At 37.9% G+C, this 17398-nt stretch overlaps 2 protein-coding genes across 2 annotated transcripts; one reads left to right on the top strand and one right to left on the bottom strand.

The window, feature by feature from the left end:
* Positions 1–722: 722 nt before the first annotated feature.
* LOC146540651 (uncharacterized) lies at positions 723–4583 on the bottom strand. Its single transcript, XM_085205589.1, has one exon. It carries the CDS (start codon positions 4581–4583, stop codon positions 723–725), a length of 3861 nt encoding a protein of 1286 aa, XP_085061715.1.
* A 5-nt stretch (positions 4584–4588) lies between these two features.
* Positions 4589–9692, top strand: LOC146540650 (venom carboxylesterase-6-like). The gene is made up of 6 exons (XM_085205576.1): positions 4589–4633; positions 4944–6223; positions 6601–6676; positions 8630–8665; positions 8963–9360; positions 9446–9692. Exons 1-6 carry the CDS (start codon positions 4589–4591, stop codon positions 9690–9692), a joined length of 2082 nt encoding a protein of 693 aa, XP_085061702.1.
* Positions 9693–17398: the final 7706 nt, after the last annotated feature.

The following is a 17398-nucleotide window of genomic DNA, read 5'->3' as shown; positions in this document are numbered from 1 at the left end:
GGCAACTTTAATAATAATGCCAGGTATGTCTTCATTATTCAATTCAGGAACACCTATTATTTCTATATTCTGCTGTCTTACCCATTGTTGCTGTTTTGAAAATTGACAAGTCAGTTCGCTTACACTCTCCTCCAATTTACTAAATTGTGTTTTGAGAATATTGTGCTTCGCAATCAATTTTTCATGCTCACTTTGTAATGTATTTTGAGAAGTTGCCAAATTCAATAGTTCCGAGGATAATGTAGTTAAATTATTTTTTATTTCCAATAGTACAGTTTGCTTTAATTCCGCTATGATATTGTTTTTAAAATCAGTCAATTTTTTATCCAAAATATATTCCAAATTTTGTATTTGTAGTTCTTTGCAGTTTTTATTCGTGTATTCGGCAGACGGAGATGTTTTCTCTGCGCAATTAGGACATATGTAGGTTTCCTTATGCTTCACTGACATCTTTTTCAAATTAGCGTCACTTATTCTTAAACATGCGTAATTAAATTTTTCCGTACAAGAAGAGCAACATATTTCTTCTTTTTTAATATACTTGATGAACATACACTGCATTTAGAGGACATTGTTAATAATTAATAACATATATTATTAATAATTAATAATAATAATCATTTATTATTATTATTATGTTTTTTATTTTAATTTCTCAGCTTTTAACTGGCAAAGAACCATAAAAACGGGCATGCGCCAAGTAATTATGGAGTGCAGTGTGTTCAATTTTGTGTGCTAATATTATTCTCCTCTATCTGCAAGAACTTCCTCACCATCCTACACGTATTTAAAATAGCAGCTTTTTGTAGGGTGTGTATTATACTGTCTTCTAAGTCTATCATCTTTAAATAATGGTGAATGGCTTTTGGTACGACGCCAGTGGTGGATATAACAATTGGGACGACGTAGACTTTGTTTTGTTTCCAAATACGAGTGACTTCTTCTTTAAGATCTGCATATTTATTAATTTTTTCAACTATTGTTTTTTGAATGTTGTGAGTATTAGGAACTGCGACGTCTATCAGGTAAACAGTTTTATTAATTTTATCTTGTAGTGTTATATCTGGTCTATTGAAGTGTATGGTTTTGTCAGTGAGTATTGTGCGATCATAATATATTTTATGGGAGGTATTCTCCAGAACAGATTGGGGGGTATATTTATAATAAGGGATATTTGTGTCTTGTATAAGTTTGTGTTTGTGTGCTAAGATTTGATGTATTATATTTACTAGTTGATAATGTCGATGAGTGTAGTCCGTTTGTGTGAGGCTTGCGCAGGCTCCTGTTATGTGTTGTATGGTTTCTGGTTGTGTATGGCACCTGCGGCATTTATCACTTGTAACAGTGGGGTCTTTGATAATATATTTTCTAAAGTTTTTGGTGTTAATTATTTGATCCTGAATTGCAATAATAAAACCCTCTGTTTCCGGGAATAAACTGCCTGTCTGTAACCACTTGTTTGAAGCTTCAAGATCTATATGGGGTTGTTGTAGGTCATTAGGGTGTCTACCGTGCATTACTTTCTTCATCCATTCTTCTATTTTCTTTTTTTGTGGATCTGTGTTTGTTAAATTTTCTGTACTTTGGCAATCATTAAGATTTAAAGGCGTATATTTAAAATCATTTTGGACTATTGATTTATGTATGTCACTTGACTGAGCTTTTGTATAAAAAAAATTTGATAAATTATGTAATTGTTTCTGCCATAAATGTTTTATATCTATTAGACCTCTTCCTCCATGTTTTCGTTTTATAGTTAATCTTTCAATTGCGGATTTAGGATGTAGATTGTTGTGTTTAGTGAGTGTAGTGCGTGTTAAGCGTTCTATTTGTTCGATATTACTATTTGACCATTTTACGATTCCAAATGTGTAGGTTAAAATTGGTATTGCGTATGTATTTAAGGCTTTTATTAGATGTTTACTTGATAGTTGACTTTTACAAATGGCGTTAATTCTCTTTTTATATTCATTCGTTATTGTTTCTTTGATAGCTGTGTGGTTTAATCCTTTCAGTTGCTGAAGTCCTAGGTATTTATAAAATTCGTTGGGTTCCATTGCAGTAATTTTATCTATTTCATTAATCACGTAATCGCCGGGCCGGATTTTACCCTTAACTATATGAACAGTTCTACATTTGTCTAGTCCAAAGTGCATATGTATATCTTCACTAAATTCTGTTGTAGTATCTATAAGTGTTTTCATCTCTTTATTGTTTTTAGAATATAATTTAATGTCATCCATATATATTAAGTGTGATATTATTGTTTCATTATTGTCATGTTTAAGTACATATCCAGCTCGGTTACATTTTAATAGGTAAGAAAGTGGGTTTAAGGCTAGGCAGAACCACAATGGGCTCAGGGAATCACCTTGATAAATTCCTTTTTTAATAGCTATTTCTCTAGTGTTTATATTGTAGTTCGAACTATGTAAATGTAGTGTAGTTTTCCATTGGGTCATAATGTTTGTTAAGAAATTAATTATTTTAGGGTTTATTTTGTAAATATTTAGTATATGTAGTAACCAAGAGTGTGGAATACTATCAAATGCTTTCTGATAATCGATGTACGTACAGTGCAAATTTTTATTTTTTGATAAGGCATGTTTCATTATGGTGGAGTCTATGATAAGTTGTTCCCTACATCCCATGTGGCCCCGCCTACAGCCTTTTTGTTCTTCTGCTATAATGTTGTTGTTCTCTATATGTTTATTAATTTTCTGTGTAATAAGTGAAGTGACAATTTTATATAAAGTAGGTAAACACGTAATTGGCCGATATTGAGACGGTTGTGTAGAGAAATTGTTTTTGGGTAGCATATAAGTTATTCCGGTAGCTAATAATTCGGGTATGTTTTGTTGTCCAGAGATGATTTCTGATATATTCTTAGCTAATGAACTATGAAGGAAAGTAAGTTTTTTAAACCAAAAGTTATGAATTTTATCTATTCCTGGTGATTTCCAATTGTGTAACTTATCTGTAATTTCTTTAATATCTTCTTTTACTATTTTATTGTAATCCATAACTTCTAGGTCATGCCATCTTTGTTCTTCCTTTGTTATCCAATCTGCTTGATTATTATGATATGTTTGCTCTTCCCAAATACCTGACCAATATTTTTCTAGTTCTTCTTTAGTTGGTGTTTCTACTTTATCTTGAATCAAATTTTGTGGTTTAAGTAAATTTCTATAGAATTGTTTTTCATTTCTGACAAATGTATTATTTTGAGCTTTTCGCTCTTGCGCTTTATTATACCTCTTTAATCTATGTGACTTAAGTGCTAATTTCTGTTTTAAAGTATCTAAAACTTCTTCCGGTCTTTTATTATTCTTTTCATGTTTTGTATGTACCTTTGTAGTTTTTAGTAAAAATTCTACTCTTTCCATTATTTTTTTAGATCTATTATTATTGATGAATTGTGTTAATTTTCCTATATCTGCTCTCAGTTTTTTTATATCCTTTTCTAATCTATATTGCCAGGATGGTTTATATTTGTTACTTTTACTATTAATTCTTGAGTGTCCTGTAATTTTGTAGTTCAATTCTTCTGTTATAGTTAGCGCAGTGCAGTATATTAATGTATGTAGGTCTATAAGTTTTGTATCTGGAGAAATGTATTCTATAAGAATATTTTCATTAAATAAGTTCGAAAGTTGATAAAGTTTGCGACAGTATCTGAGCTTTGGTAGTTTTGGTCTCATCTTTGGATCCATGCCTGCGTATAAGGTCAAATTAGTACGGAATTTGTCTATTATGATGCGTATGTATTCTTCATTAGGTGGTTGCACATTTACAAAGCCTTCAATGTCGTTCTCTAATAGCTGTGTTATCGTTTCAGTTTGTGTAAAACTATGAGAAGTTTGTGTTTGTTGGCTATTTGCGTTATATTGAAATGTGGTTGGCGAGGAAGTTCTTGTTTGTATATATGTGTGATTTGATATTTCTGTAATATTTACATTATTTGTTTCTTCTTCCTGTAGTTGTATCCTTACTTCTTCTTTTAATCGATTCAGTATTTCTTGAGATAGTAATTTATTTCTTTCTATTGTTCTTCTTTGATCTGAAATTCTTTGTTCTGATACTTTAATTTGGGGGTAATTTAGTAAGAATTGTTCGTGTAATTTTTTTCTGTATATAGTCATATCTGTTTCTAATTTAGTGATGTGGTAGTAAGTGCGCATGATAAATAGGTTTACATCTTTGCTCCATTGCATACGCACTCTAGGTTTACCAGCTTTGGTGGACGCGGGTAAAAAGGCATTTGCCTCCTGCGCAACATCCAAAAGCGGTGTAGGTGGACCTCTACTACAGACCGAAGATGTTGGTGATGAATGTACCGAAGGGTTATACGATGCGGTACTCGGACTGTACGGTTCACTTGGGCTATTGACTCTACTTGTGTATGTGTGTAAGTGTTCGGCTGTCGATTCTTCGGGTTGTAAATCCCCGGTGGAAGCCCGCCTGTTCAGCTCCTCACCACTGACGGTCCGTATGCTGAAACACCCAGCGTCAGCTCCAGGTGCGCCCCGACGATTGCCCTCGGGAAGCGGCCCTCTCAGTTTCTTTCTTAATCTGGTCTCCATATTTGATGGGTTACCATCGCCACGTTGGCCACGCCAGTAATTTATTCATCGTGTGTCCGCCCCCTACGTGATCAGGTGGTCGATCAGGACGTGTGGTTGGATTTTAGGGGGCTTATTATTATTATTATTAATAATTAATAATAATAATCATTTATCACTAGGTCACAAAAGTTATTTGATCTAATATTAAAATAATCTTCATGATTTGTTTCTCATTGCCTTATTCCTACATATTAATTAAAAATTATTTCATATTTCTTTATTCGTTCTCTTAAGCATTCTGTTTTTGCAATATAGAAGAATTCAGATATAAATATTATAAAATTTCTTCGTTTATCACATTTATATTTATATTTTCAGGCACCTCTTGCAGCTCCAAAATGGAATAAGACATTAGAAGCAGTTCAAAATTTTGTTGTATGTCCACAAGGTGCACGTACTCGAAATGGTAAAGTAGTAAACAAAAATCCTAAATACAAGACTCAAGAAGACTGCCTAATTGCCAACATATTTGTGCCTGACACAAATGAAACTAGCTTACCAGTACTAGTATTTTTCCACGGAGGAGCGTATCAGTTCACTTATGGTGCTATAAGATCACCAACTCATTTGCTAGAGAGTAAAAAACTCGTTATTGTAAATTTTAACTATCGTCTTGGACCACACGGTTTCCTGAGCCTGGGTACTAAAGACATACCCGGTAATGCAGCTATGAAGGATCAATTGGCTTTATTACGATGGGTTCAAAAAAATATTGCGAAGTTTGGTGGAAATCCCAATGATGTAACTATTGATGGATGGGATGCTGGAGGCGCATCGGTTGATCTCATGATGCTTTCGAAAGCAGCAAAAGGATTGTTTCATAAAGTAATCCCAGAAAGTGGAAATAGTGTTGCGCCAAGGAGTGTCCAAATTGATCCCCTGGCGAATGCAAAGAACTTTGCAAGCCAATTAGGTTTTGTTGATGTCAATGATATAGAAAAGTTACAATCTTTTTATAAAAATGCCTCATTTGACATGCTTTTTTCTATCGATTTCGACCACAGCACTGATAGTTCAACAGGATTTGGACCCTGTGTAGAAGCTGATGTTGGACAAGAACGTTTCCTCGATGATTATCCTATTAATATTTTAAAAAGTGGCAATTTCACAAAATTACCTATGCTGTATGGTATTACTCCTATGGAAGGCGTTTATCGTATAGATGATTTTAAGTCGTCGATTGATAAGATTAATAAAAATTTTACTCAATTTCTTCCTATGGATTTGAAATTCAAAGATAAAGAAGACCAAGAAGAAGTAGAAAAAGAAGTTAAACAATTCTATTTTCACAATACGCCTGTGGATAAAAAAGATGCTTTAGAGTTTGTACAATATTATACAGATATTATATTTGCTGTGGGAGCAGCAAGGTGTGTAGAATTGCAAGCAGCTGCTGGCAACAAACAAGTATATTTATATCAATACGAATTTGTCGATAAAAATGAACCATATGTTAACTTTACACATACCCGCGGCGCCGGGCATACCGCCGGAAATTATGCGCTCATGGATTCAGGAGATGAAAGTAATCTATCATCAGAGTACAAAAGTATGAAAAAAGTAATGAGAGACGTGTGGCTTAATTTTATTACAACTGGGTAAGTAGAGTATTAACATATTTTAAGTAACTTATTACTTTATTGCCTCTTTAGAAAATCTTTTTATTATGTTATTTAAATATAATAAAAATATATTATAAAATTATATCATTTTATAAAAAAATAATGGGGTAAATATTTAAATATCAACATGTCTTTCCCACAGGCCTTCAAATGATAATAGTGTCTAACAGAAGGCAAAATTGAAAATTAAAAGATTCACATTTTTAGAAAACGTATAAAAAATTGAACGTAGCGGGCTTTGAATCCGCGCCATTAAACTAGTACTTGGCGCTTGGACAGTTTTTAAATTCCGTTACGTTTAAATTTTTATCATTTATATATTAGCTTAAGATTAAATTGATTTTTTTTTTCAGAAACCCAGTACCACCTTGTTCTTCATCTTCATATCCAAAGTGGCCTGCAGTAAGCCAAGATAATCTTAATTATATGGTATTAAATAGTACTTTATCAGTAAAAAAAGATTTTCACAAAAAAAGTTTACAATTCTGGCACAAAATTTACAAGAATCATTATAAACATCCCATTGCCGCTCAAAATAAAAATTAAACTTTTTATAAGATAATACCTCAAAATTCAACCTTGTATGTTTCATTGTAACTGTTAAAACCTAAAATAATAATCGTTTCAAACTTTGATAGACTCAACCATACAATGCTATGTACTTTACATATTGTATACAATTTAAATTGAAATAAATTTTATTGCAAGATATTCACTGTTTTCTTTATCATTACTTTCTGGCTACTAACATCCTCTGTTCTATCAGCAAAATAGCTATGCGCTTCGTTGTCAGACACTGCATACAATGAGAACTCCCTACACTATCTTGCATTTTTTTTTTCATAATTTATCTTTTTTTCATATAAATATTTTAGTTATCAATTTAATTAGAACAATAATAGGGAAGCTATAATGGGCTAGTAGTTATTTCTTATCTGTAAACGCATTAATTTAGCTTTGTGTCACTTGACATACATTCAAAATAAATCTAGAATAGGGAGAGAGAGATTGATGCTCTCAAACCATCGCTATGATATAAGCTTCGTAAGCTTCTCTGCACGTACATTAACATTACTATGAAAAAATATAACAGTTAGATGGTTCAAAGTGACAATTATTATAGAGAGAGAGAGAGTCAATAGAGTAATAGATTCGTTCGTCATTTTATAAAGCCTGAATGATTCTGTGCGCATACACCCAACAACGGTTAGTACTATCAGGGAATTTGAAATTATTAGGTAACTATTATGCAAAAAATACCTAACTTCCGTTAAATTATAAAGGTCAGTTTTCTTATATCTTCTTGGGGGTAATATTAGAAATGACGTTGTCTATTGCACGAAGAATCAGTACGCTGAAGTGGAACTGAGCCGGCCACGTTTCCAAACGTACCGACGGTCGATGGAGCCGATACGTGCTAGAGTGGAGACCGCGCTTAGGCAAGCGTAGTGTAGGACGCTCTGCAGCACGATGAACAGACGATTTAAAGAAGGTGGCTGGCACCAGATGGATGTGAGAAGCCCAAGACCGGGATGGTTAGCGCTTGATGAGGGAGGCGTACGTTCAGCAGTGCACGGCGATAGGTTGATAAAAAAAATTGTTACATACTTAACATGGTTATAACTACCTGCCCCCAAATCCTGTCCATGTATATTAGATTCGTCAGTGCTTGTAATTTATTAGAGTTTATGGTGGCAGAACGTATGTCTTAGTAGGTCATGGCGCTTGGTCGGTTTCCAAGAGGCGCGGGTTAAAATCTCGTTATTTTCAACTCTTTGTACGATTTTTGGCCCCAGACCTACATAATCTTAACAAAGTTGAAATCTCGAAGATTAATAAACTTATAGATAGTTAAGACTGTTACGTTAAAGTGGGGCCCTTTCAGAGGTAGCGCCAATTTAAAGTACACGCTCATCTACGCTTAAGTAGAAAGGCTCATATTTAAATATCGTCTTCACTCTGTGACAACTTCATGAATCATGTCTGTCTACGTCGGATATATTTACGAGTATATGTATTTATTATATACATATATTCTACTATATGTATGTATATTGTTTATTAATACATAGAGTATTGTACTATATTACAAGTGTCTATGTATCAGTATATTGTTTTGTATATATCTAAATACATTTATTATTTATTTACCCACCTTAAAATTATGACAGCTTCTTTTCACCCCAAAAGTTATCTGTAAGAGATGGCTACTTAGCCTTAATACTAACTTTTTGTACATTTGTTTTCTTTTTTGTTTTTTATTGTGTATTTCAACGTAAGTCAAATTAACGTCACCAATGGCGGGTTAAGATAGTTATGAAAGATATTAAGAAATATTGAGTAATTTTCAAAATTATAATATCTTATATATCTTACTAACAGCTTGACATAAACGAATTTACACCGGGTCACCCTCGGGTAAAAACGGTGTGGCAGTAGTTATTTCTCAAGAGCTTCAGAACTGGTTTCTTGAACCGGCATCCCCCACCACGTCGCCGTAATCCTGGCGAACTATCTCACCGGCAGGACGTTTAGCGTAAGGGTGGAGAGTGAGATCTCGTCCAGCCACCCTATCGCCGCAGGCGTCCCCCAAGGCAGCATATTATCGCCTGCCCTATACTCCTTGTACACCGACGACATCCCGACGCATCAAGACGCAACTCTGGCGCTCTACGCCGATGACATTGCCCTCTTTACGAAGTCACTTAACCCCAGCACGCAGCCGTGAAGCTCCAACGCGCCCTCGACCTGCTGCCGGACTGGCTGGCGGAGTGGAGGCTCGCACTTAATATCGCCAAGACCCAAGCGATCAGCTTTGGGCCCCACCACAAACTGCCTCCTCCGCTGAGCTTACAGGGCCAGCAGGTCCCCTGGAGCAGCCGAGCCACCTATCTGGGCGTGGTGATCGACCGAAGACTAAACATGGCAGGGCATATAAAAAAAGCAGCCAGCGCGGCCAAAATCGCGCTCTCCTTGTTGCGTCCTCTATTCCGATCGAAGCTCCCCCTGAGAACGAAGTTGTCGCTGTACAACGCGTACGTCAGGCCGCACCTGTCCTACGCTGGCCCGGCGTGGTACGCGCTCACCGCGAAACACAAAAGAAGATCCTGCAGGTAGTCCAAAACGTTGCCCTCCGGCGCTTTACCCAGGCTCCCTACTTCGTCAGGAACGCTACCCTTCAGCGTGACCTGAGGATAGAGAGTCTGGAGGATCACATCGGCCGGCTCGCGAGCAACGCGTATCGCCGCGCCGATGCTTCGGACCACCTGCACTTACGCAGCATCGCTCCGCTCCACACTCGACCGCCGGATGCCACCAAACGCCCGCCGAGGGATATCATCCCCCCATCCCCTTCAGACTCCGACTTCTGAGCAGCCACCTCGGTCGCTGGTCGTCTAGCTGGGCCTCTCTTGGGGCAACCAAGGGTCTCACCCGGCTGGGCTGACCGCCCAGGTGGTAAACGCTTATCCCCCCCCTCTCTACCCCTTCAAGCCTCCACTTCACTATGCCTGCCTCGGCAGGCACAATCCCACCGGGCCTAGTGCCCATCCCAACGACGTGGCCATCTTAATGACCACCGCAAGAAACCACGGTCAGAGGGCATCTGCCTGTAACCGTTTCCCGGCGCCACGGCGCCGGAGGAAATGAAACCGAAACCGATAAGGCGATTCCACTACCAGCACTCTTATAGTTAAGAACTAGTTTTAATAAAAATTGTATTCTATTTTAGTAAAATAGTTTTTATATACAAAGTTTAAGATATTTTTACTGGCGCCCATCGGTGGGGCCTAGCTAAGTGAACAAAACGCGCAATCATAAGTAATTCGGCAAAAGTTTCGCGAAGTCTCTCAAGACTATGGCTAGGCAACGAAACCAAATAAATACGTAAAAATACTGTTATCAGTGGAAGAAATGATCAAGGAAGCTGCTGTCGTGAGCATTCTGTAAGTACCAAGTAGCATTATCTTTGTCACCATTCCTTCCCATCTGAAACTCCCAACTTTTGTATATAATAGCTATAGGAATACTAGTAGTGTTGTTCACTCTCCTTCTAATAGTGAGAGTAGTAAAGTAGCGCGAGTCAGTCGTCCTACCATTTTAGAGTCCCGTGTTTACATTAAACAATGGATCCAAAAACATTACTTTCGTTCGTTCCTTCATATAATGGCGATGCATTTACTTTATATAATTATATTATTGTGCTAAGCAATAACTACAGATAGCGGGTGGAGATACGCCACAAAATGTTATGTTATTATTAAGTAAATTAGAATCTAAAGCTGCTATATCAATATCTATGATTGAGCATGATTTTAAATGGAATGATATAGAATTAGCATTAAAAAGAGAATGCGGAGATAATAGAGATTTAAATACGTTATTAATAGAGTTAGGAAATGTTAAGAGAAAAGGTTTATACAAAGATTTAATATTCGAATTAAAACAAAAGTTATTTTTTATTAGAAGTAAATTATTAGATAAATATAGTGAAAAATTTTTAGTAGATGAGGTAATGGAGCCGTACATAAATACCGCCCAGAATACCTTAAGAAATAGTTTACCGTATCATGATCAAATATATGTATCTAACTGTAATTTTAATGAAACGGCAACTAGAATATTGCAATTAGAGGCAGAAGGGAGATATAATAAATTTAAACAAAATTTTTCTAGTGTTTTACCGCCGCCGCGTAATGTACATCAAAATGCGTATTCGCAATATAAATCGAACTTTAATTATAACCAGAGACAAGCTTATCCGTCTATATCGCGATTGAATAATTTTCCGATGCGACATAATTATAATAATAATTTTATAATAACAATAATTACAACCATAATAAAAGTCAATGGACTCCGAATGCAAATATTTTTTTTTACTAGACCGCAGAATACTTATTTTAAAAGGAATCAATATCATCCTAATACAAATAGGATCCCGCAGGAAATGGGGGATGTTTCAATGCAATCAGCCCCTCCATTGCGTCCTGGTCGGGTCAATTTAGGGAAAGGTATTGTTGCTGAGGAAGTTTTCCACCATGAAAATAATTTTGATAATATTAATTTAAATTTACACGAAATTGCCGACCACGACAATACATCACATAGAAAAGAACATGTGAAAGATAAAGAGAATCACGATGCAGATGCATTAAATATAATTGAAATATTCCAGACAAGTTGGGATTTATTACAAGCTCATTGTGGTGAGGAAATATAGTTAGAGTACACCATGTGAAATAAAAATAGAAAATCCTGTAAATACTGAGTCCAATTCACGGCTTTCAGACAATAAAACATTAAGTAAAACAATACATTCATGCCAACAAGATAGTGATAGTGGCATACCAATTATTAACAATTATCCACCGAAACGTTTGAGACGTGTAGTGTTTGAAAGTGCGCCTTACGAAAACGCGAAATATGAAAAAAGTATGTGGTATTTTTATATTTCACCAAACAATGAGGAAAAAGTTATTAAAAATTTTATGTTAGAATATTTAAGTAAAGAAAAATATGCGTTTATAATTCCTAATGAAGAATTATATTATAAAGTTTCAGAAGTATATAGGAAATATTTTGATCATAGTAAGTTTAAGCCAGTTAGATATACTAAGTCTTTAATAGAGATAGATAATAAAGAGAAACAATTACATTTGATTAAAGAATGTGTAAACGGTCATGGTCAATATGTTTAAATTATCTCAATGTACCCCCTTTCACTTACATTTGTTAATTGAGTATTTGATTTTCTTTCCTTTTTGTTATTTACCATGTTTTGCTGATTCCGACGCTCACATTGTTTAATATGTATTTATTTAAGATAACTCTGTATTTCTCTTTAAGTGAAATGTAATTTCTTTTGAGAAATAAATAAACTCTTTAACCACATTTATTAAATGATAGACATGCAGGTATTGAAAGTGTTTATAAGCAATTACGGAAAAAATATTATTTTGTAAACATGCGAAAGATTATTAAGAAATATATTTTAAGTTGTGAATGTAGGAAACAAAAGAATTATAGGAATGATAGATTGAATAAGCCTCCAAAAGTATTTAAAATAGATGATAAGGTTTATTTAAAAAATTCAATGGTATATAGGCACAAAACGAAATCAAGATTTCTGGGTCCATACAAAATCTTAAGTATAGAACCGCATGATAAATATAAATTAGAAAGATGTAAATCACATATATCAAATTATAAATATTATTTTAGAAGATATTAAAATATTATTTTTTTTTCAGTAAATACTAGATTGTATTGTAAATTTAATTAGATTTTTTAATTAATAATTGTGTAAAGTAGTATATAGAAAATATGAAATATTCTACCTATTATCCAATACAACCTTCCCTGTTCCTATCCTATAATGCGAACGGTAATTATAGCATACAATATATGATGTCGAAGATTATACTGAACTAGAACATTAATATGCAAAGGAAATATTTTATAAAGAAATACTTGTGAATAGCGGAAGATGTCAAATGAAAAAAAAAAATCAATGGAAAAAAGAATTACAGCTGATGAAGATGGAGAATAAATGAAATTCCAACATTTAACTATGAAAATCACAATATAGTATAATATGGTTGACAACTATTATAACTATTATTATATTGATATACCTAATTTATGTTTAAATTCTCAGATCCAGGTTTCGTTCGAAATATGTACTTCGAATTTGGAGGGGGACAGTTAACCTAGTCTAACATTGTTGTAACACATGGTTTAAATAAAAGATAATAAATATAAAACAAGAGCTCGACGGCATGTGGGCCCTTGGTAGATTTATGACTCCGAGAGAAAGTTCTTTAAAAGCATTACGAGAACCCAGCCGCACATGTTGGGGCACATGAACATTTGGATGTCGATGTCAATAGGCTGATAGATTTACGACTTCAAGGGAATTTCATATAATAACTCCATGAGAAACAAAGCATCGTGGGAAAGGAGTCACTGGGGTGGGGACACCCGAATTTGTATTAAAGCCGACCAACCTTAGGGATAAGGCGATTCGGATCGCCTGCCCGCCGTCGAGAAAACACCTCTGCATACTCCAGCGGCACGAGTCCTTACCAGTCCCAGGAAGTCTCCAGTATTTAGTTACTATAAATATTGCTGAGTTCCGCCTGCGTCCCGAGGCGCCGCGACCCAACCCAACCGAATGCCCAGATCGCCACGCCAGCATGGAGGCAGAGGTCCTCTCTCGCCTCGCCTCCCCTGCTCTACCCCTGTCGCCGCCACCATTTTTCTCCCCGTCCGCCGTGAGGAAGGCGATCTGCCGTCTCAAGCCCAGGAAGGCGCTTGGCCTGGACGGCATCACCAACGGAGCACTACGGCACCTACCACTGAAGATCGTCGCAGCATTGGCCAGGCTCTTCAGCGCCATTCTGCGCCTGGGCTACTTCCCCCAGGCGTGGAAAGAGGGCCTGGTCATCATGCTCCCCAAGGCCGGCAAGAACTCCCGCCGCCCTGATGCCTACCGGCCAATCACCCTGTTGAGTTCTCTAGCCAAACTGTTCGAGAAGCTACTCCTTCCGCTTCTCCTGCGGCACCTCCATCCGCGGCAAGAACAGTTTGGCTTCCGCAGCGGCCACTCAACCACCCTCCAGGTGGCCAGGGTGCTTCACTTCGCTGCAGCAGCTGCTAACAGGAAGGAGAGTGCTGCTGCAGCCTTCCTCGATGTCGCCAGCGCGTTCGACCGCGTCTGGCATCCGGGGCTCCTGTTGAAGGTGCTCCGCGCTGGCACCCCGCACCACATCGCAGCCATCATCTCCGCCTTCCTCAGCGGGCGCTCGTTCGCGGTGAGGGTTGAGAACGCCCGCTCCCGCTTTCACCCGATTGCCGCCGGTGTACCCCAGGGGAGTATTCTCTCCCCTACGCTCTACTCCTGGTACACCGACGACGTGCCAGCCGCCCAGGACACGCTACTCGCCCTGTACGCGGACGACGTTGCCCTGATGACCAAGAGCCTCAACGCCAACCACGCCGCCGTAAAGCTCCAGCGAGCGCTCGATCTGCTGCCGGACTGGCTCGCGGATTGGAGGCTCTCGCTCAACGTGGCCAAGACCCAAATCCTTTCACTTGGGGGCCACAGGAGCCGGCCTCCCCCGCTAAGCCTGCAGGGGCAGCAGATCCCATGGAAGACCACCGCGACGTACCTTGGCGTCGTGGTTGATCGGAGGCTCTCAATGTCGGGGCAAGTGAAGAAGGCCGCTAACGCAGCGAAGGTAGCGCTGTACCTGCTGCGCCCCCTCTTCCGCTCCCGCCTACCCCTCCGTCTGAAGCTCTCTCTGTACAAGACGTACGTCAGGCCGTACCTCACCTACGCCGACCCGGCGTGGTACGCCCTCGCGAGTCCGCGACAACGCAACATCCTGCAGGTGGTCCAAAACGTCGCCCTCCGGCGCGCTACCCAGGCTCCCTACTTCGTCAGGAACGCTACTCTCCAGCGTGACCTGAGAATAGAGAGCCTGGAGGATCACATCCGCCGGCTCGCGTCCAACGCGTTCAGTCGTGCGGATGTCTCGGACCACCTGCACCTTCGCAGCATCGCGCCGTGGTACACGCGGCCCCTTGACGTACGACGCCTGCCGAGGGACCTCCTCCCTCCCTCTGAATCCGATCCCGAGTCCGATTCCTGAACTGCCACCTCGGTCGCTGGTCGCTTAAGCTGGGCCTCCCTTGGGTCTACCGAGGGTTTCATCTGGCTGAGCTTGACCGCCCAGGTGGCATCTAGCTCATCCTTCCCCCTGAAACAATCCCCCCCCCGTGCCCCTGTCACACAAGACAGGCGCAATCCCCCGACCCATAGGTAAACTGCCACCCCAATGACGCACCCATATTAATGGGTGGAGATAGCAGCCGCGATAATAGGGCTAACGCCCTGCCATCGCTTCCCGGCTCACGGGCCGGAAGAAAGAACGTTCGATAAGGCACTACCAGCACTCTTATAGTTAATAAGAACTAGTTTTAATAAAAATTGTATTCTATTTTAATAAAATAGGTTTTATATACAAAGTTTAAGATATTTTTACTCGCATACACTTTTACCTACTTTTTAGACTATTAATCTTCATAATTATCTTTGATCAAAATTACTTTGAAACTTATTGAAACAAAATTATCTTTGATCTATCTCTAATAAATAAGTCTAGTCTATTCTAAGTCTAATAATTCATTTTATAATAGAAAACGGTCAAGCGCGAGTCGAGCTCGCCCAGGGTTCCATACAAAACAGGTTAGACTTAGCCTGAGCCCTTTCATCTGACACCTCACTTGAACTAGCGCCTCTAATACCAAGTTTTGCCCCCCCTCTAAGGGTATTATTTTTAGGGTTCAACCGAAAATGCTTAGTTTCCCTGTTTTTTCGAAAAAACCGCGGGCGGGTCGCTAGTATTGTATATTTTCAAATAAATTTAAATTTGTTGCCGTCTATTTTTTGAATTAACAAGAAAAAAATAAGAAAATAACTTTTTCTGTGTGTAAATTTAATAACGAAAATAACGATCTACAAAATTCGAAAAAGAAAATCAATTTATTGCGTTTCAGAAGATAAGACGCTAAACAATATGTTTTCTAGAAAAAAATATAGCTCATCTAAATTAGTTAATTAAGTTGAGACTATCAACATTTTATTGACAATCAAATTAAAGTAGTTCTATTTAATACTTGAATATGTGTTACCTTTACGAAAACTAAAGAATAAAATCAGCTTTACGCTGTATCCCGCACATACACAGGATAGGCAGAGGGAACCTTAAATACACTCCACTTTCCGCCGAATTTTGGAGGCATTCCGTGTTGAGTGGCAGAACTCAACGCCGCTCTTTTTCTCGATACCAGAGCAAAGCGAACATATAATTAAATCAGTAAATATTTATTTCATTTCCTCGATTGGAGATCGAACCCACAACTGTCGCGTTACAGTCACGTTCTTGAGCCGCTGCGCCACCTCAAACCTAAAACCTTTTTATAACAAATTATCGTGAATGTTAAAACTATTTATATAAAATCATTACTTATATAGATAACAAGTTACATGCTTCATTGTTAGTCTTTCATTGTTTGAACGTCAAACAATTTACCACCAGTTCATCAGTAAAATTAATGCCTAATTTCTATGGTTTCTAAGAGGCATGGGCTCGAGTTCCGCTATGTTCAAATTTTATACGTTTTCTATATAAGTATTTTTATTTTCTAAATGTGAAATGACACTTTAAAAATGTTAAAAATATATATAATAAACTAGCTGCCCGCCCGCAGCTTCGCCTGCGTGAATTACTTTATTATTATTTCTGTCTCCATGAGTACCTACGTCCTATAAGTGACGTCTATGCAAAATTTGAAACTCCTAGCATTTGTAGTAACGAAGTTTCATATAAACTATCAACCCCAAAAACAACCCCTTAGGCGTCGAATATTGCAAATTCCCGTCCTAGCGAGCACCCACGTCCTATAAATAACTCCTCTGCAAAATTTGAGATTCCTAGCACATGTAGTTTCTGAGATTTCGTGATGAGTGAGTGACCTTTCGATTTTATATATATAGATAGCATACTAGCCAGGCTATAACTCTTAGCAACTATCATAGGGTAGCGAACTTTTGTAAAAATCTCCCTACAGAGATACAACTAACAACATAAATAAGTTGTAACAAGCGTATAAGAATTTCGATGTAGCTTGATGAGAACGTATGTCTTAGTAGGCAGAGCGCCTGGACGGTTTCGTATGTTTTTCTAAATAAGTATATTTTTTCCCTGAGTGTAAAAATACACTTTAAAAATAATAAAAAGTCTTATACTTGATAACGCGTACATACCTACATAAAGGAAACATTCCTTTATCTCTTGCCAATTGTAGTTGTTGTAGTTTTCTTCCTTTCTCCGGTCTCGAGACCATTTGTTTTAGATAGTCTTCTTTGATATAATAATGCGTATCTTTTACTTCCTCTTTTGTTTCATTATTTTTATTTTTGTACCTAATGTTGAGAAAGTATCCGATCCCTTCTGTATCCCGCACAAAGCAGGGTAGACAGAGGGACAGAAGACACTCCGTTCCCCAGTTTTTGCCGAATTCTGGAGGCATCGCGTGTTGAGTGGTAGAACTCAACGCCGCACTTTGCCTCGACACCAGACCGAA

This window comes from Heliconius melpomene, chromosome 2 (assembly GCF_056956725.1).
Source record: "Heliconius melpomene rosina isolate 202511_hmr_F chromosome 2, ASM5695672v1, whole genome shotgun sequence".
NCBI lineage: Eukaryota > Metazoa > Arthropoda > Insecta > Lepidoptera > Nymphalidae > Heliconius > Heliconius melpomene.
This window is presented reverse-complemented; position numbering and strand designations above follow the sequence as displayed.

Coding starts and splice junctions, on each gene's coding strand:
- LOC146540651 (XM_085205589.1), bottom strand. CDS start 4,583: ATGGAGACCAGATTAAGAAAGAAACTGAGAGGGCCGCTTCCCGAGGGC.
- LOC146540650 (XM_085205576.1), top strand. CDS start 4,589: ATGGGTTACCATCGCCACGTTGGCCACGCCAGTAATTTATTCATC. Junction 6,677..8,629: donor AAGATAATCTTAATTATATG/GTATTAAATAGT, acceptor TCTTACTAACAG/CTTGACATAAACGAATTTAC. Junction 9,361..9,445: donor CACAAAAGAAGATCCTGCAG/GTAGTCCAAAAC, acceptor ACCTGAGGATAG/AGAGTCTGGAGGATCACATC.